The following is a 27,231-nucleotide window of genomic DNA, read 5'->3' as shown; positions in this document are numbered from 1 at the left end:
TAGTCACTCAAGGGATGGGCCCTTGTCTTAGAGCAGTGCAGGTTCATCTAGCTCTTCAGGCTTCATCAGGAATGGTGTTAGGACAGACTGTAAATGTATCTTATTTTAGGTATACCATAATACTTACCCAAAAATGTAGTCATGTAATGAGACATCTAGAACATTTTTACATTTACACAAATTATATCAACATAATACAATAAAGCAAATGTTTTTTCAAACAAATTTTGTAACACAAGCACCAAAAATTATTGAGGAAAAAAATGTTTATTTTTAAACAAGTATATCCACAGATCTAATAATTACGTTTTATTTTTAAATACATTTGATAATGCATCTTTTGGCAAAATATGACATATTTCAAAGTAGTCATTCAAAACACCATGTCTTTTATATTTGGCAACTCATACCTAAATATACCTCATGCCATACATTTAAAACTCATGCACAGGCCTGCTGTTAGTGCTTATTTCTGTAATATTGCATTAAAGCAGTCCAATATGGACTTCGGCATTCATGGGATGTTTGTGTGAAATCACACAATGCAAAGTACATTCGTTTTTCCTATGAAAGAAATTTAAACTAAAATGAAAATGTATTAAGCGCCTACAAACAGTTCGACAAAATCTGACATTTTTCAGGTGAACATCCCACTTTCATTAAATTGTGAAAAGTATGTGGATGTGTAAACAGACATTCTGTGTATTGGATGAACGTGTGTTACTGTGTCGAGATAAGTGACACTATCGTGTGTATGATGCGTGATCCTCGAGGACAGCTGATCAGATCCATGCTGGGATTTTTGATCTTCTCCTCTAAGAGCTGATCCAACTCCCACCGCAGCTCTTTCACCAACTCAGCAACCTACATAAACAGTTTAAAATGAAACACTACCACAGAATACTACTAGCATAGCATATCATACAAGAGTAAGTCTGTTTTACCTCATGTGACGCAGCCGCAAATTTGATCCAGCCATCGTCCAGAGAGATGATGAACTCGCCACGCTGCAGCTCCACGCTCACCTGCCCCCCACCGAACAGCACCATGGGATATACGCACACCATGCTACAGTCACGGATAAACACTCGACTGGTCTTCACTTTCTCATGGTACACCAGGTATGGGCTGTCATAGTGGCGCACCTACAAAGAGTGAAACATCTCAGATCTGACAGCATATGAGGGGAACTTATTGTGATTTCAATCAGATTTTTACAGATAAGTCTGGATGCTCTGGCCGCTCAAATCGGATTTCAAACTGTCCTCTTAACGCGACACACAATGATAACGCAAAACTGGTAATGGAAAAGGAGGAAGTATTTATATGGTGTTCAAATGGAATGTCCAAATATTTTCTTTTTTTATTAAATTAGCAAAACAGACAGTAACAGTTTATTAGGCTGCTGTCCCTTTAAGACCAAATGCACAGATCTAACATAGTTACTAGGGGTGTAACGGTAAACATATTTGTACCGAACCGTTTCGGTACAGGGCTTTCGGTTCAGTGCACGTGTGTACGGTTTCCGAATGCAATCTTTAACAGTTAACAGTAGGCTTGTTTTAAGCGTGGAACACACTTCAATCCTAGTTCCCAAATGAACATATTAAATATTCAGTCCATTTTTTCACGCAATTCAAACGATAAATGCCATTTCTTGAACTGACGCGCCTATATAGTGATCAGTCACGCCACATTAAAGCGGCCGTGCGACAGCGTGTGAACACGATCATCTGTGAACACGATCACCTCTTCCTAAAGAATAAACATGAATGAACATCTGAAGGTATGTTGAGGTTAGAGCATCTCCAAAACTGCAGCTCTTGTGGGGTGTTCCTGGTCTGCAGTGGTCAGTATCTATAAAAAGTGGTCCAAGGAAGGAACAGTGGTGAACCGGCGACAGGGTCATGGGCGGCCAAGGCTCATTGATGCACGTGGGGAGCGAAGGCTGGCCCGTGTGTTCCAATCAAACAGACGAGCTACTGTAGCTCAAATTGCTCAAGAAGTTAATGCTGGTTCTGATAGAAAGGTGTCAGAATACACAGTGCAGTTTGTTGCATATGGGACTGCATAGCCGGAGACCAGTCAGGGTGCCCATGCTGACCCCCGTCCACCGTCGAAAGTGCCAACAGTGGGCACGTGAGCATCAGAACTGGACCACGGTGCAATGGAAGAAAATGGCCTGGTCTGATGAATCCCGTCTTCTTTTACATCACGTGGAAGGCCAGGTGCAGGTGCAGGTGTGTTACCTGGGGAACACATGGCACCAGGATGCACTATGGGAAGAAGGCAAGCCGGCAGATGCAGTGTGATGCTTTGGGCAATGTTCTGCTGGGAAACCTTGTGTCCTGCCATCCATGTGGATGTTTCTTTGACACGTACCACCTACCTAAACATTGTTGCAGACCATGTACACCCTTTCATGGAAATGGTATTCCCTGGTGGCTGTGGCCTCTTTCAGCAGGATAATGCTCCCTGCCACAAAGCAAAAATGGTCAAGGAATGGTTTGAGGAGCACAACAACAAGTTTGAGTTGTTGACCTGGCCTCCAAATTCCCCAGATCTCAATCCAATCGAGCATCTGTGGGATGTGCTGAACAAACAAGTCCGATCCATGGAGACCATCATAATCATACAATATTTTTCTCTGCCTCTAAAACAAACTTACTTTTGCAGCCTAACAGTGCTCACTTTTCACAATTCAATCAAGTCCTGATGGACAAACTCTTGCCCTAAATATTCATTTTCATTAGTAAATACATCATTTTAAATGATGAGTTGATATCGAATGTAGCTTATGTTTGATAGTTACAGAGAAGTTGACAGATGAAGGGTGTATGTGGACGGCTCCGTCATTCTTGGTCAGGAAGCGCAGTTCTTCTGCTTTGGGTTGCATCTTCATAGCCCCTTTACTAGTGAGCTTATACTTGCCCTGAGGAGATCTCACCTAAACAAAACACAACACACTTTACACACATTCACGCTAAACATCTTATACAACAGTCTAAGCTAATTTTGCGAAAACTGACCTGGACTACATTAGGGTAGAGGGCGGCGCATAACATGGCTGACATCAACTTTGTGTTATCAGAGTTCAGGTTGGCCTGTGAGGGACAGAAAACCAGTTTGTTAAAGGAACAGGTCACATGCAGTGGGTACTTTACAACTGAGTTCATAAATAATTTCTACTCCATGTTTTTATCAAAAACAAGATAACTGGGTTTGCTATAGTGGTATAAGCACATAGCCACTGGTGCTCATTATATGAGATGTAAATATCAGATGAAACGGCAAAATATCACAGGCACTCACATGGTTAAGCATAAAAGGCCTTTAATAACTTAGGCTAAATCATTAAAAAAATTAAAAAGTTGTTGATCAATGCACAACTGATTGCTGGAGTGTCTATTTACAACAAGTGCAAATAACCTGCCTTTTTGGTAATCACTATTTATACTAGCTCCGCCCAGCAATGCCTGGTTGGGCCACACAACATTACTGACACTGCAGGCGTTACAATAAGGCTGTGTTCACACTGCAGGGCTTAATGCTCAATTCCGATTTTTTGAAAAAATGCGATTTTTTTGCAAGGCCGTTCACATTTCCAATTAAATGCGACCTTTTGTCTCAATCTCCTGTGTGAACGTGAAATGACCCAGAAGTGACCCGCATGCGCAGAAGAGTACTCAACGGTCAACGACGTCACTTGTTGTTTACGGAAGTAGCCAAATATGGGTGTCAGCATTGGAGTTCGTTTAGCTTTATTAAAGTTATTTTCGCAACGGAGCCAGCACCATTACAACCTTCTCATGTTAAGAAGAATATTAAAAAAGAGGAGGAGAGCAAGGTTTTTGGCCATGGCGTTTTGTGGAGCAGTGGTAGCAACGTCGGTACAGAGAAACGTGTGTGTGCGTAGTCGCAGCCAGGAGTGGTGGGATACTGATGTGAGTGGCTTTACTGATACCGAATTCGTCAGTAACTTCAGAATGACCAGATCCACCTTCAATTATGTTTGCGAGCGCCTTCAACTAACTTTGTCACGGGAAGAGACACGTCTGCGGCGGCCCATAACAGTGCAGAAACGCGTTGGAGTTGGAGTGTATTGGCTATCAACAGGTGCGTACTTCTTCTTTTATTGGCGGTTAGCAACTATTTCTTGTGCATTACCGCCACCACTGGACTGGAGTAAGGAACGGGAGTTACAATGATGACGTTTGTCGCGTATCAACGACGTGCGGGTCGGATACATGTGACCTGGCAGTTCAGACTGAAGACGCATTTCAAAAGATCGGATATGTATCGGATTTGGACCACATACCCAAGTGGCCTGGGTCGCATTTGAAAAGATCGGATCTGTGTCGTTCAGACTGTCATGAAAAGATCAGATACAGGTCGCATAAGGGCAAAAAAATCGGAATTGGGTCGTTTCAGCCTGCAGTGTGAACGCAGCCTAAGTGTCTTTTTTAGAGCGTAAGGGTAATTAACCTAGGTTCTGATGCGATCAACCCGGGTTCGAATCCGCTTTTTGCCGAGCTCGCTCTTTCTCCCTTTTCTCATCACGTATCACATCGGAAAGGCAATACTTAAAAAAATGAAGTCCTAAAAGTGGAAATAAAGTGCCTAATGACGGTTTAATAACACTTATAATAATAATAATTAATTTAATTTTATAATAACAATTGTTTTCTTAAATCTAAAATCTTTTAGTCTGTGCTGTTTTTGCCATTGAAAAAACAAACAAAAAAACAACAACTGTGACTTCTTAAAATCACATTTTTCTTGCAATTGCATGAAATAAACTCGCAATTCTGACTTTATAACTGAATTTATAAAGTCCAGTTCTAAGGGGAAAAAAAACTTTTTCTAAAAAATACTTTTTTACTTATTCTGTTTTATAAACTCAGAATTGTGAGATATAAACTGACAATTCTGAGGAAAAAAAAGTAAGAATTGCGAGTTTATATGTAATCGCAGGAAAAAAAGAAAAAAGCCAGAAAGTTGCTATTTTTAACCAACAAAATGGAGTAGAAACTAAAAGTTTATATAAAAACTGCCTTATTTTCAATTTAAATGTTTGTATAAATCAGTTTAGCTATTTGAGTGTTAATTATGAAAAGGGTTTGATTAATTAATTGATTATTCATGTATTTGTTTTAATTTTTTTTTTGGGCAAAGTGCACCTTAAATGGGTATAGATTGAAGTGGAATAGATATTTGATGAACAGCATTTATTTGAAAAAAAATGTTAACATTATAAATGCATTTTATTTAATTTTGATTAATTTAATCTGTCCTTTCTGAATAAAAAAATACTTCCTTCAGTAGTGTAATAATATAAACATATTATCATTCTGAATATTTCTTATTTAAAACAGTTATGTAGATTAGCAAACGTTGCACAACAGCATAATACGAACAAAAGTACAACATTTATGATCTTTAGGTTGTTACACATTACATCACCGTTCAAACAGTCAACAATGATATTTATGATATTATATTATTCACTACATCTAAAACCAGCTGTCTCAGACTGGTAATAATTTAATAAATAATTAAGAAAAACACAAATATTTTAAATCAATTTTACAATTAAAAATCCCCTTTATAAAGCCATGTCCCTAATACTTGTCAACACTATCAGATATTTATGAAAATATTTCCATATTTCTATGATCTTAGTGCACTACATAAACTGTAGTTTGTTTAGCCCCAGCCAGCACTCAAGTATCACTGTTACCTCATAGCCTGTGGCCTCCAGCACCCCATCACCTCCTTTGGAGCTCATTTTTTCAATGACCCTAGCTTTCAGTCCATCCTTCACAAAGCCAATGTCAGACAGGAGCTCTGCAAACTGTCTTTTAAGACTTGCTATTTCCTGAGAGAACACACACAAAACAGAAAAGTTTTCCAAGTGTCCCAAAATGACTGACATCTTCGCTGAGCTGATCAGAGAGCAGTCTCACCTGTAAGCCCCGGATCGAGAGGAAGTTCTCTCTGCAGTACTGGTAGCCGGACTTACCGCCGCTCTGTGCTGCATTACACCAACCCTGAACACAACACAAGTCTTAATGATTATATCAAACAGCACATTTCATGAACATGAACTATAAATGTACATGTACATGTATTGAATAAAGAACTAGGCCCAGATCTTCATCAGTACTTTTCAGAATTGCATAAATAAAGGCATTCAGACTGATATGATAATCAGAGGTAGATCAATACATTGGGATTTTTTTAATTATTAGAACTGGCTGATAAAATGTCTGCTGGGCTAATTAGCAGAAGTGTTGCTAGCGTCGAATTCAAAAACTTCTGACAGCCTTGTAAATGGAAACAAAAAACTATGTCAATATATTGAAAAAATATTTAAGTGAATTTTACATAAATAATGTGTTAAATTACAGTGAACTTATCTAATTTACTGTTATTAAAAATTGTATTATGTATCTATCAGAATATAAAAAAACCTATTGGTAGAGCACCATACATGAAATATTATCATCTACACTACCGTTCAAAAGTGCGGGTTCAGCAAGATTTTACTCTTACCAGGGTTGCATTTATTTGATAAAAAATCTAGGTTATACTTTATTTTAAGGTGACGTAGTTACATTGTACTTACTCAAATAAGTACTGAGTAATATTCATTAAAGCTGCAGTCCGTAACTTTTTGTGCTCTAGTGGTTAATAAACAGAACTGCAAGCGTCTTGCGGAAGAACATTGCAGCTGGAGCTAGTACTTCTCTCTGTTTATGTCTATGGCGGGTCACGCAGGGACTGTGCTCTTCCGCAGCGGTTCCTACCAGACCGGTCTGAAATAGTCCCAATATAAACACTTATTATGAGTGTACCATAATTATTCAGTTAGGGTAAGACAAAAACACGGTTTGGAAAATGGATTCATGTTGTACATTCTCATTTTTTATAAATCTTGAACACAAAAAAAGTTACGGACAGCAGCCTTAACTACATGTACTTACTATAGAGATACGGTTAGGGTTTGGTTTAGGTTTAGTTACGTGTAATTATGTATAATTTACTTTTCTTACTGTAGTGAGTACATGTAGTAACGTGTAATTACGTCAAAAAAGTATCACCAAAATCTAATACTGTAAAAACAGAAATATTATTACAATTTAAAAATAAATGTTTTCTATGTTAATATATTTTTAAAATGTCATTTATTCCTCCATTAGTCCAGTCTTCAGTGTCACATGATCCTTCAGAAATTATTCTAATATGGTGCTCAAGGAAACATTTTTCATTATCAATAATGATTTGTTTTTACTTTTTTATTCTTTGATGAATTTTTTGATCAATTTAAATGCATCCTTGCTGAATAAAAAAATGAAAAAATTTTTGTTTAAAAAAAATCTTACTTAATATCTTACTATAACTGTGTCAGAACAAATTAATCTTGATAATGTCAGATAACTTTGATAGAAAGGTATGTAATGGATTACAATAAACCAATCATCTGTCAGCTGTTAAAATTAAGTACACTATTATTAGATAATACCAATTTAGATCAACCAATTACCAAGCAATGCTTCATTTTGTTCAGTCTGTAATATAAAAGGTCACATTAGCAATTAAAGAAAAAACACTTAAGCAAAGCATGGTCAGGTCAAAGTGTCTGAATGATTTTGGTCCCAAATTCATACATTTTACTGGTAGTCCACTGGATGAAGAATTTTTGGGCATAACGTGTCACGGTTTGGGGACAGCACATTTTTCAACTAAACATCGAAATAAATCTAATTAATAAACTAAATTAACCATTTAAACTAAATTACTGATCTAATAATTGATCCAAAGCCCACACTGTCACTGTATGATAATTGAAATGAACTGATGACATCAGCGTTTTTTCCAGAATGGCTATACAGCTGAATAAAATTATGCTGCATTATTTTCCTGTTTAACACTGTAAAGCTGCTTTGAAACAATCTACATTGTTAAAAGCGCTATATAAATAAAGTTGACTTGGCTTGACGGTTTACTTTATTTTGCCATCCTCACTTGCATACATGAACTATAGTGTCCTGCACCCACTAGTAAAAAAATCATATCTGGTGTCTGAATAATTTTTGGTTTGACTGTATGTGTATACATATAATGGATAATCCATGGCTAGCTGTGCATCAAGCGATTTTATTGCACCACGCGGAGTCAAAAAAAATGCCCAACACCTGCTAGCATAACATATTTGACTGGAAGGGTAAAATTGAAGGTTATAATTGTTATTTTCGTCATTACATTGTGCCTTCTGCGTACTTTGAATCAGCACTAAAAATCACAGAGATAAAGTAGTGCGTAATATTACATTTATTTGAATGAATGATTTATAGCATTTGAAGCATTTTATAGCATTTAATTAATTATTGAGTGTGTGTGTGAGCGAGAGAGAGAGAGAGAGAGAGAGAGAGAGAGAGAGAGAGAGAGAGAGAGAGAGGGGGACATTTGCAAACATTTTTATGTTTATTTTCATCTGTATTCCATGTTATATTTTATTCTATATATTTCTTTCTACATTATGATTATATTTATTATATGTTAATGTTTTGGCAATGTAAACATTTCTTTCACCATGCCAATAAAGCTATTTGAATCTAGAATCTTGAGAGAGAAAGTACGATAAAAATAACGATATTACCCCCTTGATGCTGAGAAATATAATGTATGTAGTGATCCAGTAGCGAAGCTATTTTAATACTTAAAAGTTGTGGGGCAGCGTTGATAAGTTAGTTTGCTCATGAATGTTTCTGTGCAAGAGCAGCACGATCTCCGCTCACTGTGTGCGAGTGACGTATGTGTGTGTGTGCTTCAATGAAAACAGCGCAGCACATGATTAAACTGACTTGGAACTACCTGTGCATTAAACGTTTTATTGCACACCTTCCAGCCAATCAGAATCGAGTATTCAGACAGACCACGGTATATATATACACACACACTGGAATCAGCACCAGAACACGTAGCAGAAGTCTATGGATGCGTTTAAAAAAGGGCAAATATGACTCTGTAAAATCAAATATTTTTAAAAGAAAAAACACAAATCAAATGGTAATGGATGTTCTTATAATAATTAATTGTGTATCTCTTGTCATTAATTTAATCAGAGCCTGTACTGACCTTGTACGCCTGCAGCAAAGCTAGATGGTCACTGTTCGCCAAAGAGAAACCCAACTTCTTCTCATTTGCTTCTTCTCGTTTATCCCAGGGAGACACCTGTGACACCAAGAGAGCATGGATCTCAGTTAACAAAGTACTGCATTGGAGTGTCATCATCTACTACATGTGTCTAGTGACTTACGAATGGACTCTTGAAGGCCAGGCTGGCGGCGATGGTGAGAGCAGGGTCCAGGCAGCGGAAGATGGCTCCCAGCAACATGAGTTTACCAATGCGGACGTCCACGGGCAGACAAGCCAAATGCCAGCCCAGTGGAGTAAGAGACTCCTCAACCGTCAGGGCACCCAGGGCACACAGGCGCTGTTTAGCGGCCTCCAGGCTGCCTTCTGTGGGAGGCTCAATAAGCTGGCAGAAAACTGAGTCCAGAGGACGCTCCGCAAACACATCCAGCACCTTAACCCTGAGAGAGAGGAGCAGAAAGAGGGTCAAGTTTAAGCTATTAGGGTGTGTTCACACTTGTAGTTCGGTTCGCTTGGTCCGGACCAAAAAAAACTACCAGCTTAGCGATCACAGTGGCGTTTTAACACCGAACCTACCATTCTGATGCCTGTACTGAAATGTGATGGGCAAACTCACAACTATGATGAGAAAAAACAGGTATGCTTCAGCATCCTTTCCTTTTTAGGGTTGAATCTTGTGACATCATGTCCCGTTTTTGGTTTGTTTCCATGTCTTCGGTCCGTGTTGGATTCATATTTAATGTGAACTGCAACAAAGTTCATTTGGAAGCAGACCATGACATGTGTGACCCATCTTTTCAGCGGTCTGGTCCACTTGTTTGGTGCATCAGGGTTTGGATGGCAGCGTTCACACTTATTCAAAGGAATTGCACTAACAGAACAAGTACACCTGGGTTTGTTTTAATCTAACCAAACAAGCCAAGTGTGAACACACCCTTAAAGGGATAGTTCACTAAAAATGTTTTAATTCTGCCATGTTACTCACGCTCATGTAATCCCAACAAAGACTTCCATTCATCTTTGAATCACATGAAATCTGAGTGATTTCTGTCCCTCCATTGAAAGTCTGCTCAAAACAATCATAAAGAGATCTAAAATATCCTTATGAATCAAGCGGATTAATCCATGTCTTCTGAATAGACACGATCGCTTCATATGATGATGAACAGATTTAATTTTATTCACATAAACTATATTGCCAAAAGTTTTGGGACACCTGCCTTTACTTGCACATGAACTTTCTTGACATCCCATTCTTAATCCGTAGAGTTTAATATGGAGTTGGCCCACTGTTTGCAGCTATAAAGGCTTCAACTCTTCTGGGAAGGCTTTCCAAAATGTTTAGGAGTGTGTTTATGGGAATGTTTGACCATTCTTCTAGAAGCGCATTTGTGAGGTCAGGCACTGATGTTGGACGAGAAGGCCTGGCTCGCAGTCTCCGCTCTTATTCATCCCAAAGGTGTTCTATCGGGTTGAGGTCAGAGGACTCTGTGCAGGCCAGTCAAGTTCCTCCACACCAAACTCGCTCATCCATGTCTTTATGGACCTTGCTTTGTGCACTAGAGCAGTCATGTTGGAACCAGAAGGGGTCATCCCCAAACTGTTCCCACAAAGTTGGGAGCATGAAATTGTCCAAAATGTCTTGGTATGCTGAAGCGTTAAGAGTTCCTTTCACTGGAACTAAAGCCCCATTCACACCGCCAGCGATTTTGTCGCTGCATGTCGCCAGCGCCAGAGATTCATGTCGCTAGTGGGCGTTCCCACTACGGGTGGCCTGTAAACGTCATTAAGCAGAACACCCTCGTCCTTCCATGCATAATTTTTTTTTTTTAAATGTGTCTCTGTATGTACACAGAGACATATCGTAAAGAACAGGGAAATTGCTAAAAGCTAAAATCAACTTCTCCTTCATCTTGACACAACATCGCAGTAGCAGTACAGCAGACGGATCATGTGCACTCCACTGACTTCACTCCTACAGTCACTCCGACAGCCAACGGTCACTGTCGCTCGTGTCGCCGTAAGTCGCCAGCGCTCCATTGAAATGAATGGGATCGTGTCGCTTTGTCGCTGGCAGTGTGAACGGGGCTTAAGGGATCAAGCCCAACCCCTAAAAAACAACCCCACACTATAATCCCCCTCCACCAAACTTTACACTTGGCACATTGCAGTCAGGCAAGTACTGCTCTCCTGGCAACTTTCAAACCCAGACTCGTCCATTGGATTGCCAGACAGAGAAGCGTGATTCGTCACTCCAGAGAACACGTCTCCACTGCTCTAGAGTCCAGTGGCGGCGTGCTTTACACCACTGCATCCAATGCTTTGCATTGCACTTGGTGGTGTAAGGCTTGGATGCAGCTGCTCGGTCATGGAAACACATTCCATGAAGCTCTCTACACACTGTTCTTGAGCTAATCTGAAGGCCACATGAAGTTTGGAGGTCTGTAGCTAATGACTGCAGAAAGTTGGCGACGTCTGTAAAGTGCGCCTCAGCATAAACAATATAGCGTATAAACATTGATCAGCGAACATACAGAGCACTCAAAATGGTAAATGGAAGCTCAACCGTACTTGCTTGATGCGCTGGTTTTATCGAACCCACAACATTCCAGTTACTCTGACTCTCTAACCATTAGGCCACGACTGCCCAATATGAAGATGGTTACCTTAGACAGAGCTGCTCCAGAGGAACTCTCTGGATCTCAGGCAGTTGCTGTTGGCTCAGGTGGTGTGCGAAGCGATGGCCCGTAAACAGATGGAAGCAGACGCCGGACGCCACACGACCGGCACGGCCTTTTCTCTGAAGAGCGTTGGCACGAGACTCCCACACATCCTCTAGACTCTCCATACTGCGAGTGGCATCGTACCTAACACACATTCACAAATGTATGATAATGCCTCCAAATCCACAAAGAACATTCAATGTTATCCAGGAAAAATAACAAATGAACAAATACAAGCTTCAGAACCAATATGCAGTCAAACCTCTTTTCCTTCATCCGGCCAGAGTCTATGACATACACCACATCATCAATGGTGACAGAAGTTTCAGCAATGTTGGTGGAGATGATGATTTTGGTCACACCCTGAGGTGGGCGGGTAAAGACCGCCTGCTGCTCCTCATTGGACAGAGACGAGTGTAGAGGATACACTGCACACCTGGAAATTGTACACACAAACATAACTAAATATCATCATCCACTTTTTACAGGTGAATCTGAGAAAAACATCTCAGCCCAAAATCCAAATAACTGTTGGTCACACTTTACATTAGGGTCCAATTCTCACTATTAAGTATGACCTTTGCCGCAATAAACTAATTACTGCTTATTAATAGTTAGTAAGGTAGTTGTAATTTTAAATTACGATTTTGTTCACCAAGGCTGCATTTTATTTGATAAAAAATACAGTAAAAACAGTAATATTGTGAAATAGTATTATAATTCAAAGTAACTGAAATTTAAATGTACAGTAATTTATTCCTGTGAGGGCAAGGCGGAAACGTCAGCATAATTACTTCATTCTTCAGTGTCACATGATCCTTAAGAAATTATTTTAATATGCTGATTTGATGCTCAAGAAACATTTATTATTTTTGTAAAAGAAAAAACAGTTGGAAACAGTTGTTACTAAATGTATTGTGGAAACCGTGATACGTTTTTTAACAGGATTATACAGGATTCTTTGGTGAATAGAAAGTTCAAAAGAACAGCATTTCTGTGAAATAGAAATCTTTTGAAACATAAATTTATTTACTTTTTATTTACTGTCACTTTTGACTAATTTAATGTATCCTTGCTTAATAAAAGTATAAATTTATTTCCAAACTTCCGAACATTAGTGTAAAATATCAATATGATATAGTAATTATGTTAACAATAATTTGTTTTCCCATTATTCTCAATGGTTATTCTCCCTAAACTCTTTTATTTACCAGTTAATTAGCATAAATTACAGATACAGAAGTAAAAAATACATAGTCATTACATAATAGTAAGGGTCAGATGAGTTCTAAAAATTGTCACGGTGCACAAACATATTTTCCTTTGATTTCAGTTTAAATATGTTCTTTATAACTTCACTCAAAGACTACTTTTAAAAAACTGCTTGTTTACATGAACGACAATAACTGAACTACTGGCCCCTTTCGAAAAATGTACCTGTTTGTTCGTCTATTATTGAACATCCTATTAGACTGCAGCTGTTCATATAATTGCTTTATTTCAGCCAGTCCTGGAAGGAAGACCAAAACAGCCCCTGTGCAAACATACAAAAATAGTCAATCACTGTGACTTTTTTAACCTTGATAAAGAAGCTGTAATTATTTTAAACTGGCATGTAGTGCAGGGGATTATTGTGCTCTTTACCTGGTGGGTAGCTGTGGTCTCCATCAACAATCCACTCCAACAGACTCTCCACTAGGTCCATGTTGATTTTGTCAAGATCCATAGAAGCCAACGTTTTCACTACAGACTTTGAGTAATCTTAACAAGAGAAGCACAAGGATTTCACTCACAAGAGTTCAGTGAACTTTTTACAATCGCTTAAAAGGCAGAAATGTATGGAAGCTTGTTTCCGCAACAGAATAAAACATTTTAAAAGATAATTGCGACTTCCTCACAATTGATTACATCAGTTATAAAGTCAGAACTGCATGATATAACGTCAGAATTGCGAGATATGAAATCACAATTGAGAAAAAAGTCATAATTGCGAGATATAAACTCACAATTGAGAAAAAAAGTCAGATTTGTGTTATATAAGGTCAGAATTGTGTTATATAAAGTCAGAATCGTGTGATAAACCTGCAATTGAGAGAAAAAAGTCAGAATTGCAAGATATACTGTAAAGTCGCAATTGCGAGTTTATATCACACGATTCTGATAAAAAAGTCAGAATTGCGGGGGGAAAAAAAAGTCTGAATTGTTAGATAAAAAGTTTCGATTACCAGGCATAAACAAGCTTTCAAGGATTTCCACAGAAAGGATTTTCTTTTTCCCGAAAATGCTAGTTAATGTTATCACATTGGAATAAAATTTGCAGACTTTACTCACACAGGGTATAGCTTCCCAAAACTCCAAAACTTTTTTTATTTCACCTCGTTACACTTGACTTTACTGTCCAACAAAAAATTGCGGACCCACTTTATATTAGGTGGCCTTAACTACTATGTACTAACATTTAAATGAATAATTTGATACAATGCACTTGTGTACATACATGTTTTACATTGTACTTACAAAAAAAATTACCTGCATGTAATTACAGCTGTAATTAATTTCTGTAGTTACATTAATAATTATACTGTTGACCCTTCCCTTACACCTCCTAAACCAACCCATACCACCACACCTATCCTTAACTTTACCCGTATCCCACCGACTTCAATATCAGCAAAAGTGTTTTGCGATACAATATGAAAACAATAAGTACATTGTACTTATTTTTTGATGCAAGTACATAGTAATTAAGGCCACCTAATATAAAGTGGGACCAAAATTGCTTATAAATCCCTCGTTATGCAATAATGTTGCCAAATATATTGGATTCAATTTGTTTTTATTTTTTGGAATTGATTGATATGAGCTTATGCATCAAAAAAATATATATTCTTATATATATTGCAATATTTAGTTGATATTAAAAGCCATTGAAAAGTAGTGAGTTTTTAATAATAACTCGGGTAAGGATGGAGTAGATTAAATTTAAAAACAGTTTAAGGCCTGCAGTAGCAAAGGCACCATGTCCCCTTTGCTTTAAAATGTACCTACAGTAGGAACAGATGAAAGTCTTTGTGTCCCTGATCTGAGAGCTCTAGAAGGAATTATGTAAAGATCAGAGAGATAGGGAGCACAAACCAGCCAGTGAAGTGATTCTAAAATTGGAATAATATGGTCATGTTTGTGGAGACCTTTAATAATCCCACTACAGCATTTTGGACTGTCTGGAGTCGTGCCAAGGTAGTAGAGTTCATACCATAATACAAAGAGTTATAGTAGTCTAAATGAGATGGAAAAAACATGAATCACCCATTCAAATGCTCGAGGAGGAAGGAAAGGCTTAACTTTGGTCAGAAGACAGAGCTTGCTTATCAAGTTTCAAATCACTGTCCAATGAATTATTACCAGAGCGTTTGAGGGGGGAAATAAATCTGTGTGTCATCTGCAAAACAATAAAAGGACGCATCATATTTCCTAAAAATTAACCCAATGAGAGAATTTATGAAAAATGAAAGAAAAGAACAAAAAAAACCTGAGGAACCCCCCAATGGAGATAAGCAGCAGATGGCATAGATGAGCCACAATTTACAGAAAATGAACGTCCCTTCATATAGGATCTGAATCGATTTAAGATAATGCCTTTCAATCCCACACCATGGTCTGGACTATGACAATGATATCATGGTCAACCATCTCAAAATAAGAGCTAAGAACATTAATATAACATTGTTTCCAACATCAGTTGTCAAATAGATTTCACTGATGACCTTCTATAAAGCAGACTCTGCACTATGGAGGGCTCTGAATAAAATTGAGATTTTATATAAGAGTGAAGTTGAAGTGAAACTACTTTTTCAAGAACTTTTGGGATAAAGGGTAGATTGAAAATAGGCCTGTAATTTTCAAGTAAAGTAGAATCAAGATTTGGTTTCTTAAGAGAAGGAACCACTAGAGCATGTTTAAGGTCTGCTGGAAAAGTCCCCATACTAAGTGATTTATTTACAATGGAAAGAAGGCTTTGCCCTAAAGTGTCAAAAATTTGCATTATTGTACATGGTGAGAAAATATCAAAGGAAAAAAAAATGTAGGCTTAATTTGGGCAATGATTTCACATAAGAAAGAAATAGAGATGGATACAATACATGCCAAACAGATAAGCAAGGAGAAGGTGCGGGCTGGATATAGACAGTTTGTATGGTCGGTGACCTCTGATTAGAAATCTTATTTTGAAGAAATCGGAGAAAGTCCTCAATTCTGAAGGTAAGGGGCACAGGGAAAGCTTTAGAAGAGGGGTTTAAAGCAGAGTAAATATTAGGAAAACTCTATAAATGTCTATATTTATGAAGATATATTTATAGAACTAAAGAGTAAAATGTTCCTTCAAATCTAAATTTGAACTATTGAGGGCTCTCTAATAGTTCAATAGCACTAATATCTTTATACATCTGAGAAAACTTAGTTTAAACCACAACACAGCACAGTAATTCTATCCCTATCTCTAAGAAACCAGAGGAACAGAAACAAAAACAACAAATGGCTTATGGTCAGAGAGGTCAAGTTCACAAATTGTTGTATCAGAGACAGTTATCCCGTGCGTTAAAACCTGTGTTGGAGAAAGTTATTTTTAAAAGTAATGCGTCACAATACTGTGTTAGTCCCTAAAAAAGTAACTAATTTTGTTACTTAGTTACTTTTTCATCTGGGCTAGGCTTGCTTGTTCGTTTTTTAATGAATAAGCCTGAGGCTGAAGGAAATGCAAATTCATGTCTGTACAGTTTAGGGGAACACTCAAACAAACCTTTCAGCTTTTCTGCCATTCTGGATTGCAGAAGAATACGACACAGGAGAAGAAAGTTCAACACTCTTCAGCAATTAAATCTTTTTTTTTTAACAAATGTGATGCTTATTGGTATGGTTGAATTGGATCATCGCAGGTCAGCAGCAAAGACATTGGTTAATAAAGTGAGATTAAGTACATAAAGTATATTTGTGTTATTTAACATTTAACTATATTCTGGAATATTCCGAGTTTGCATTTCACTGTTTTTGTTCATTTTGAGGAATACTGAATCTGTTTTGTGCAAGTGAGATGAGAAAATGCCTGCTCACCTTTAATCTAGAACTACAATAACCATCATCTTTACATAGCACACTCAACATCTCTGCACTTCCTCCCGATTTCTCTTAGCATGAGAGGTGTCAGTCAATAAATAGCAAAACAAAGTAACTTTGTAGCAAATATGTAAATTAAAATCACCAAGAATTAACAATCTATCATAATTTGTAATGTCTCAACTCATCAATAAACTCCTTTGTAGATTTGGGGCGATAAATTAGTGTCACCACAGCTGAATTACCTGCATTTAGTTGACATAGTTGTAGGTCAAAACTAATGAGAGATTTACAAGCAATTCGAAACACCAACTAAAGTAAAGAATTTTCACAGCACAAGGGTTAAAAAAGTAAAAAACAAATAACTGAATTCAAGTGTTCTTACTGGAATATCGGACAGTGAGCTCCGGTTGACTGAGCTGCTGATCAGGGATAGAGTCTTTAATTGAGTCCTTTTTCATTAAGGAGGTATAGGACCAGCCATCATCATCAAAGTCTTCAACAGGAGCCCGGCCCTTCCCAGCGGATCCACCCTGACCGGGGGGACGATTCTGCTTTGTGGAGCGTCGGTATGGACTACCATCTTCAATTACATATCTTCACAACAAATAAACAAAACATGTGTTGTAAAGACTGTATATTTTTATTATTGTGTGACGAATACATTTAGAAAAATAATCATAGACTAAGCATTATGTATTTTATGTCAATACCTGGTCTTAGCGATGGCATCTTCAAGGAAGAACTGCTCCACTGGGAATGTACGTCCTTTAGATAGGAAAGTCAAGTAATGTGTGATAGGTTACATCCTTATAAACTACAGAGTTTACATATTTTAATGGACATGGGCATAATTGTGTGTGCATTTGACCGTTCAAGGGCAATCTGACAGGCAGCAAACGCGTGCACAGAATCAGCAGCCAGTCTGACAGCCGTGTGTCAGTACCGAACTGAGTTTGTGGTTTACATCGCTTTTATTAACAATTTTTAGTGCTGTCAGGCATATAATACTTTTTATTTGGTCATTCATCCACCTTGCGTAATCACTTCGCCCGGTCCTTGGAGCTTATGCGAGACGGAAGGTGAGAAAGAATCGCCTTCGTTTTCACAATCGCGGAACTGGAACAACGGAAGAACTATTAGCTGAAGAATAAAATCTGTTTTATGCGTCTCTGGTACAATCCGAAAGAGACTCGTGCCAATAACACGAAAGCTTATTGGCTGCAATATAAATTGCATGTTGGTCTACAACACTACAACACCCCGGAATAAAAAATAAAAACACATTCTAAAAGCACCGAATGAGCATTAGAAGTACCGTTACATGGACGTAGGAAAATTTAGAACTCAATACTTAAGCGAATCTAAGACTTTTTAAGACCTAAAATTTTGATTTTGAAATTGTAGACTTTTTAAGACACAGTGGAAACCATGGATGAGCTGCAACAATCTAAAAAAATTACATTTAAGCATTCTAGTAGACTTATTCTTATATAATCCCAAAAACAAAATCAAGACTTTGTAAAAGAGTATAACGAAAAAGTATAATTTGTGGTTTTTTTGTCTGTAATGGGGCAGAGTACCTGGTATATGGATGCTGGGGCAGTTGTTGAAGTACTGTGAGAAGAGCTCAGCATTCAGGGTTGCACTCATCATAATTATTTTCAGATCGGTCCTTTTTACAATCAGATCCTTCAGAACCAGCAACAGGAAGTCACTGCGAGACAGGAATCATTTTACTGTCAGACTCACATCATGTGAATGTGTTATTATGTGCATGTGTGCTTTCCACAAACCTCTCTTCGGTCCGTTCATGGACCTCATCCACGATCACATGTGTGATGCCTCTGAGCTCAGATTCACCTTCTAGCCTCCGTAAAAGGACACCAGTGGTGCAGAACATCAGCCTTGTACTAGAGGACTGGATACAAGAAAACATACACAATAAAATAAGGAAGAACAGGATTTAATTTTTTATAAAAATAACAGAAATCAGCAAGGATGCATTAAATTGATCAAAAGTGACAGTAAGACATTTACAATGTTACAAAGGATTTCTGTTTTAAATAAATGCTCATCATTTGAACTTTCTGTTAGAGAATCCTGATGAAAATGTATCACAGTTTTCACAAAAAAAGAACTATTCAAACTATTTTCGAATTATTATTTTAAATTGTAATAACATTTCACAATATTACCGTTTTTAATTCTTTAAAAAAAAATTGAGAATGTTACGGACCCCAAATTGTGACCAATTTAATTGAAAATGTTTAAAGGAACATTGAGATGCATACATTCTATATGTTGAGATGTGTATAGTTACATCGTGAACTAAAACCGACGGAAAATGAAAAGTTGTGGTTTTCTAGGCCGATATGGCTAGGAACTATTCTCTCATTCCTGCGTTATAACCAAGGAAATTTGATGCCGTACCATGGGTGCAGCAGCGCAATGATATTACACAGCGACTGAAAATAGTCCCCAGCACGCTCTCTGTGCAAGCAGCTTGTCACGTTGGTTATGATGACGGAAGTTAGCCTATTTTCAGGCGTTATGAATTATTGACGTGTTCGCACTTGTTTGGTTCTTTTGGTCCGGATCAAAAAAGAAAGAGATACATTTAGTCCTGGTTCGTTTGGCGTTCACAAAAAAAAAAACTTGTATGATGTATAATTTGCAGCGAAACTTACAGAACTTCCAAAACAAATCTGTGTGCTGGGCTAAATGTGCTTGTTGTATGTGCGTATCCTACATATGATGGTATTTTTACCATCTGTGAACTCAAAGACCTAAAAAAATGTAGAGTCAAAACAGCACCAGGAATTCCTCCATTGCACACAAATGGAGATCTGTTGCGAAGAGATGAGGTTCTGAAACATGTACCGAAATGTAATGGCCAACGTAGCTTTATGACAGGAAAAAACAGGTATGCTTGAGCATTCTGTCCCTTTTAGGGTCACATCTTGTGACATCACATCCTGTTTTAGGTATGGTCAGTCTGGTAGCAACTTATTTTAGAGTCCTGTTCCCCATGTACATACCTACACCTAACTCTAACCTTAACCCCTGTAGTTACTAGTATTTTCTTAGGTAAGTACACTGTAAGAATATGCAAGTACACATACTGTAAAATAATGTGCAATGGTCAGTCAGTTTGTTTGGTGCGCACCAAGATTCGTATGGCAGCATTCACACTTATTCAAATGAACTGCACTACAGAGCAATCGCACCAGAGTTCGTTTTAATTTAACCAAGCCTGCCAAGTGTGAACACACATAGTAATAATCAACAATCAGATCACTTATTTGTGTGCATATTCAAGCAATTATGGCAGCAGTAATTTAACAAATGACAAAAAAATAATTCAGAATATGGTGTAAATATTTGATATATCACTCAGTCTCAAGTAGAACCAGTAAATGTGGTTGTCATGTAAAAACTGTATTACCCTGACGGTCTCCAGGCGGATCTGGTAGCCTGTAGAGTGACCCAAAGCCTCTGCTCGTTCCTGGGCCACTCGGGTCGCCACAGCGATTGCAGAGATTCGGCGCGGCTGAGTGCAAATAATATTGGCCACTCTATCCGGCCGCCCAGTCTGGAGGAAATTATCCAGGATAAACTGAGGAATCTGAGTGGTTTTTCCACACCTAAAGTTACATTAATTCAGACATGAAGAGACGTCAAGAACATCAAATAAAATTAAAAATTGGTTAACAGAATAAAAATGCTGCAGATCATAGTCCTACCCAGTCATCCCACTGATGACGAGAACCTGATTCTTATCCAAACACTCCAATATGACCTCTTTCTTCTGCCAAGCAGGTAGCTTTTGCCTCTGCTCCTGCATCGATGTATACCGTCTTGAAGACTGACAGAGAGAACACACAAGGATAAAAATGTTAACAATATCCTTGCGGTTCTCTTCCATAAAAAATACAAATGAATGGGGACAAGGTGTTGTCAAGCATAAGATTTAGACACAAGGCATTGAAGAACCAATGAAGTTTGACATAATTCCTGAAGCAATGTGTTAAAGTTGCCATATTTGATTTAAAACATGCTGCGTCCCAATTTGCATACCATCTGTACTAAATAGTATTCTAAATTAGAATTAGTACGTCCCAAATCATAGTATGTTGAAATGAGTATTCCAAAGATACCTGGAAGGTCTACTTTTTCCGGTTAGAATCCGAAGTGCAGATCCGTGCACACTCTAACAGCTAATATTGCCCACAAACCATTGTGTGTTGGACGAGGATTTGATTATACCCTACAAACTAATAAAAAGTGTAAAAAGAAAAACTACAAACATGGCGGGTGTGCGAGTCGGGTGGTTAAGTAGAGAGGTTTAGATAAAAGGGTTTGAGTGATTTATTATCAATATATAATCTGACGAAAAAATATATTTATTCAATGATATCCACATCATATTTCATCTGCAACAGCACTGTGAACTTTTGTAAAGATACATTTGGTCATTAACTTTTAAAATTTAAAAACACACAAGGAGAGTCTCCACATGAAAGAACCATGACTGGCAGACCCACGTGCTACTACATTTCTCTCCGAAGAGGTAGGAAATTAAATTAAATTGAATGTGGAGGATATTAACAATGACAAGATGATTGACAAGGCAGTTTAAACAGTGACAGGATGCACGTAGCATCAGCGCTGTCCGTTAAAGATGCAATTATGACAAAGTAGTATGTCCCAAAGCTTGCCTAATCTTCTGATACACACTCAAAAGCATGTACTTTTTCCTTCACAGTACATACTTTACGGCATAGTATAAGTAGGTAGCCTGGATGCCAGCCGAACTTAGCCCCGCCCACAATATTTGAGGTCGGGAAGTTTGGTCTGGACTTGATCTGTTGTGGAGCAACTATGCTCGAACCAGAACTGTTCGGACCAATCAAATTGTCAGGCAGGCTTTATAGGATGATGGACAGATGATCAACAGTATATGTAATCATCCACGTCACCAAAGAACGCTTGGGTTGAATTCATTCTAATCCTAAACGGAGAACTTGTTCATATATGCATTCACCTTTACTATTTCTCTCAAAAATGATGATCGTGTTGGTAAGTACTCCGAGTATTTTTTACAACACTGGCAAAGATCGTTTACACTCATCTTCTTTTTCAACTTCTTCCAGCGTGCGTGCAGTTGAGTTCTGTTGTGTTGACAACTATGCATATTCTGACTAAAATCTGAGTATGACGATGTCAGGCTAATATGTAGGCTAATTGGGATGCAGGCCTAGAGTGGAGATTTTCAGTGAATAAAACTTAAATTTCACTCTGTATGATAAGTAAAGCTATCATATTTCATAAGATTTTGGACTTTGCATTGGTCATATGGACTGTTTTTATTATTTTTCTTGAGTACTCTTCAAAAACCATAGAAGAAATTTGTAAAGTGCTACAGGAATGATTCCTAAAACCCAGAAACTTCCAGTGCCCTTGTCCTGAAGTCAGTGGGATTTTAGTCTGTGGTTAACACAAGCTCAAAATGTTTTAACGTTTTATTCTACGACATAAAATACATCAGAAATCCCATACTCGTGATTTTTTAAACCTTTTATGTGTCTTGAAAAAAAGGGTTGCTAACAACTGGTTAAATGGGATTCCAGAGGTTGTTTAGGACATTAAATGTCATCAACTAATCTACTCACTCTCTTGCGAAGTATTCAAACTCAAACTTTCCCACTTTTAGATTTTAAATAAAAATGGAGAGTAGTCGGAAGCTTAGTGGTGGTGAAGCTGAGGTCATTTATTCTTCTGTTAAATGTTTTAGGCTCCATAATTGTATTAATATGTGAAGACTATCTTGATTAACAAAACGTGTAAAAATAACACACTTTTGTTGGTCACAGAGCTTATTTTCTGCAAAGATCCAAAACTCAATGGGAAAATCCTATTGGCTTTTTTGTCCAGGGAACCAGGGTGATGTTAACTTCTGAGTTGGCCTACAAAAATATGTAATCCCTGCAGCACTCATAATAACATATGATGCTGTGATTGCAAATATTCATAATTTACTACACCAAAAACATTCAGCCAATGAGGGCAGAGTAGGTCTTGCACAATTGTAAGGCTTGTTACCTGTTTCCTCTTGAACTCTCTGCAGAGCTTCTTGTTCTCTTGCTGTATTTGCTCAGTTTTGACCTCGGCCTTCTTCACCATCCTCTTCCTCAAGTTAACATAGCTTTCGTTTACCACTGGGATACATTCCTCTTCATCGTCGTAATCATCCTCGTCTTGTTCTTCATCAATATCCGCTCTTCGGAATGAAACATCTAATTGAAAACACAGTGAGTAAATTATAACAGAATTTTCATTTTTGGGTGAAGTATGGTTTTAATAAAGACAAGCTGAGATCAAGTCCCTCACCTTCCTTTTGATTCAGTCTGTGGTTTGTGGTCTCTGTGGTCTTGGTTGATCGATCTCTAGTTGCTGTACCATTCGTAATGCTGTCTACAGCGTTCCTACTGCTCTGCTTCCTTGCGGGAGTGACAGTGGGTGGAGCCAGCACTGGGGGTGGAGCCAGCACTGGGGGCGGAGCACTGTACTTGTGATGAGCAGCTGACAGCAGTTCGCTGACAGGTCCGTCCTCCTCCAGACAGGAAATGAGGGTGTAGACTACTGGCTCACCTTCCTGCGCAGCACTGAGTGACTGACCGAACAGGTAATCTGTGACATTGAGGCGGCCCGGTCCTGAGAGCGATTCATCAGTGCTACTGAAGGCCACGAGTGGAGGTTGAAAAGGATAAAAACTACCTGGTTGGAAACGAATCTCCAGCTGGTAAACGGGAGCTTCGGTGCTGCTAAAGCCTGGTTGACTTCCTATACAAAACTCTCTGGAAGAGCTCGGTTCATGAGTTTGGTGCTTGAACTTGCAGCGGTTGCCAAACTTACAACCTGCCCCCTTTAGGTAAAACTTGCAAATCTGATTGGACCCCGACTGCTTTTTACAATTCGCAGAGTCTGAAATTTTCATCCGGCTTACATCCAACCATAGCAAATCAAGCTGAATAGTCCAAACGCGGTCGCTGATGCGCTCACAGAACCGCTCTCCGTAGATCGCGGTCAAAGCAAAGGCCTCTTCCTGTCGCAAAGCCACACATTCCTCCCGTAAAGGGAGGTCGGACGTCTGGGGGCTGAGGGCGCTAGAGCCAAAACGCTCAGTAAACATCTGGGATAGGAGGAACTCTAATGTCGCTCCAACCTCACCACGTCCACTTGCTTCTCCTGCCTGCAAAGCTTGTCTACTGCGCTCACGGTCAAACCCATACCTGAAACATGGGAAGTCCTGAGTTACTAATATATTGAGTGAACAACCAGATTTAGTACTTTATAAAAGTAAGAAGTACACTAACATCCAGACAAACTATTTGCACGTTATGCTATAATACACTTTCGTAATTTTTACAGAAAATAAACTACAAATTTAATGGTAAAATGTTACCTTACCTTACCATATAGGGTGAAATTATTGCATTATATGTGATTTAACTGTGAAATACTATACGATTTATGGTTATTGCAATTAAACTATGAATTACCATATAATTTATGTTAAAAAAACAATAGAAAGACATTCCCAGATGTCCCCATGTGAAATCACATATGATTACATTTTATATAAATAATTTTGTTTTCTCTAATTTTTATTATCAGTATTATACATTATGGTGTTTTGTGTTACATTTTATGTTACTTTTTACACTTGTTACATAAAAAAACAATATACAGTGAAAAACTGTAAATGGTTTAACATTGCATAATATGCAATTCTACTATAAAATACTGCCAAATGTATGGTTATTTCAAGTAAAAACTATGAATAATTTGTGGTGTAAACAGTAAAGGGACACTCTTAGAGGTCCTTGCGTGATGTCACATGATTTTATATAAATAATTTAGGTTCTTCTCATTTATGTTATCAGTAATGTACATTAGGGTGTTTTTTGTTATTCAATGGTGTTTTGTCTTTGTTTTTATGACTCTGTGCACTGTTTATACATGAGTATTGGCCATGTTTTATGGAAAGGCCTCTTACAATGAGCTCTAATTCATCATGTGGCTTTCAATTGTACCACCTGTATTATCATTGAGCTGGTTATCAGTACATTTTAAGGTAAAAAGCAGATTTAGGTGGTTGATTGATCTATTAACATTATATCAAATAAAAAAATATACAGTTATAAGTTGTATAATATGGAGGCACCAATATGCCATCCCGTAATCCCTCAAACATTACCACTGTATTTTTACACTGAATTTCTGACAACCAGAGCTGCCGTTTTTTAAAGCATTTATTAACAGGATTTTTTTTTGTACAGTGTACCATTACTACAATAACCTTGAAATATTAGTAGTGATGCCTGTTTGTACCTGCAAAGAGTGCCCAGAGCAAACAGGGAGATCACCGGCTCTGGCTTTGCATGCTTCTCCTCGACCAAATCCTCCATCCAGTCCTCATTCTCTGCATTTTCCACTCCATCATCATGGGTTACCCAGAACTGACCTTCCTCACGATGGTCCAACTCATCATACTCTTCCTCCTTGTCCTCTTCTTCCTCACCACCTTCATAATCAGAGCCACTATAAGACAAGAATAGATTATTCAACACTGAACAACCAATGTAGATGCAAAAGAGGGGTTTAGAAGTAAAACTCCCATTCATTTGCACAATCAATTTTTTTTACAATTATGTATACGCATTTCAAGACCTTTGATTTGCTTTGATAAAGTCAATAATTTGATATAAGCTATGTATAGATGCAAACTACAGATTCATAGTATTTTATATAATAGATGTACCTTTAACATTTTTCATAGCCTTAAGTGACCTTATAAAGCCTTATAAAAAGGAGAAGAAGTCTTGGAATTTGTTACTCAGAAGTTTCCAAAACATTCATAATAACATATCATTTCTTTCACATAAATTTTTACAGGAAAAAGTCTTTCTAAAATGTCTGTACAATTTGACAATATAAAAAATGACAAAGACTCCTCAATAACTTTATATCAAACCATTGTTTTTAACTTAAGTAAATCACTTGCAATGCTTGGGATGAGTAGTTTTTAAGGATTAGTAGTTAATTCCCTCATAACAGAATATAAAATACTCTACATACAGTAGGCCTACTGCTATTATTAAAAAAGTGTGTAATGATGTGATTCGTCTTGGAGTTGGTTGGATTGGTTTGGTTTGATTTGTGTTAAAACTAGACTTACTTGGTACAAATAGAACCAAGGCCTCTCAAAAAGATGGCCACTGTTGTCTCTATAGAAACTAACACAAGTTCACCTGTTTGATGGGTGATAGTCCTGGTTCTGAAGTTCCCACAGCAGTTCTTTGACCTGTAGCTTGTTCTCTGACGTCATGTGTATCTTCTGCAGGGGTAGTTGCACTTGCTCAGGCCTAAATCTGGATCTCTTCTCCTCCTCATCATCATGTTTTCTGGGCAGTCCCTGAGATCTCCCTCTGCTACTTACTCCACGAGCCCCACGGACCCCTCCACCTCTTGAACCTCTAGATGAGGGAGGCTTGAATGACTGTCTGGGACCAAAATCCAGGCTGAAATCATCTCCATCATCCCAGCCTCCACTAGCAGCTTTCCTGCTTCCACCACCTCCACCTCCTCCACCACCACTTCCTCTTCCTCCACCTCCTCGTCCTCCTCCACCTCCTCGTCCTCTTCCACCTCCTCCACCTCCACGTCCTCTTCCACCTCCTCTGGGTTTATTGAACCGTCCTCCACCCCGGTTGGGTTTACTCCTTCCACTCATTAGTTCTGCTCCCTTTTGGTGTATTTCCTTTCAACTGAATCATACATGTGTCAATACACGTATCCTGAAAAGCATCAATTGCATCAGCAAACAAGCTAATATAAAGATTTCACATATACATTTGCTTATTATATATACCCGTTGACATTTTATAAGTAAAGATTCCAAGCATAAAACAACCATTTAAGTGTAAACACATTAGTCAGACATAAGTTAGGACGTACAGCTGGTTGTAACGTTACTAAATGGGTTCTAACGTTATGTTGTGAGTACAGTCAGTTAAAAAAAAGTTATTTGACAATGAAAGCCAACTCACAAACCATTCCGATCATCAATATGAAGTTTCGCGAATCTCTAGTTGTACAGTTATAGCTACAACCAGAAGACTAGCTATAACCAATCTTTGAGTGTTGTACCAATCTGGGAATCTAGGTTGAAACC

The 27,231-nt window shown here is 38.1% G+C and overlaps 1 protein-coding gene across 1 annotated transcript; it reads right to left on the bottom strand.

Moving 5' to 3' along the window:
* Window positions 1-246: 246 nt before the first annotated feature.
* dhx57 (DEAH (Asp-Glu-Ala-Asp/His) box polypeptide 57) lies at window positions 247-27,231 on the bottom strand. Its single transcript, XM_079842793.1, has 23 exons — window positions 27,107-27,231; window positions 26,309-26,854; window positions 25,389-25,598; window positions 23,385-24,286; window positions 23,097-23,290; window positions 20,738-20,859; window positions 20,440-20,638; window positions 18,788-18,912; window positions 18,575-18,708; window positions 17,705-17,759; window positions 17,377-17,588; window positions 13,527-13,643; window positions 13,320-13,416; window positions 12,145-12,318; window positions 11,826-12,026; window positions 9,323-9,599; window positions 9,142-9,237; window positions 5,967-6,050; window positions 5,741-5,878; window positions 3,030-3,104; window positions 2,813-2,947; window positions 945-1,145; window positions 247-864 (listed from the first exon to the last, which is right to left on the bottom strand). Exons 2-23 carry the CDS (start codon window positions 26,788-26,790, stop codon window positions 721-723), a joined length of 4,374 nt encoding a protein of 1,457 aa, XP_079698919.1. The 5' UTR covers window positions 26,791-26,854; window positions 27,107-27,231; the 3' UTR covers window positions 247-720.

The sequence above is a fragment of the Gobio gobio genome (assembly GCF_949357685.1).
Source record: "Gobio gobio genome assembly, chromosome: 18".
Taxonomy (NCBI): Eukaryota; Metazoa; Chordata; class Actinopteri; order Cypriniformes; family Gobionidae; genus Gobio; species Gobio gobio.
This window is presented reverse-complemented; position numbering and strand designations above follow the sequence as displayed.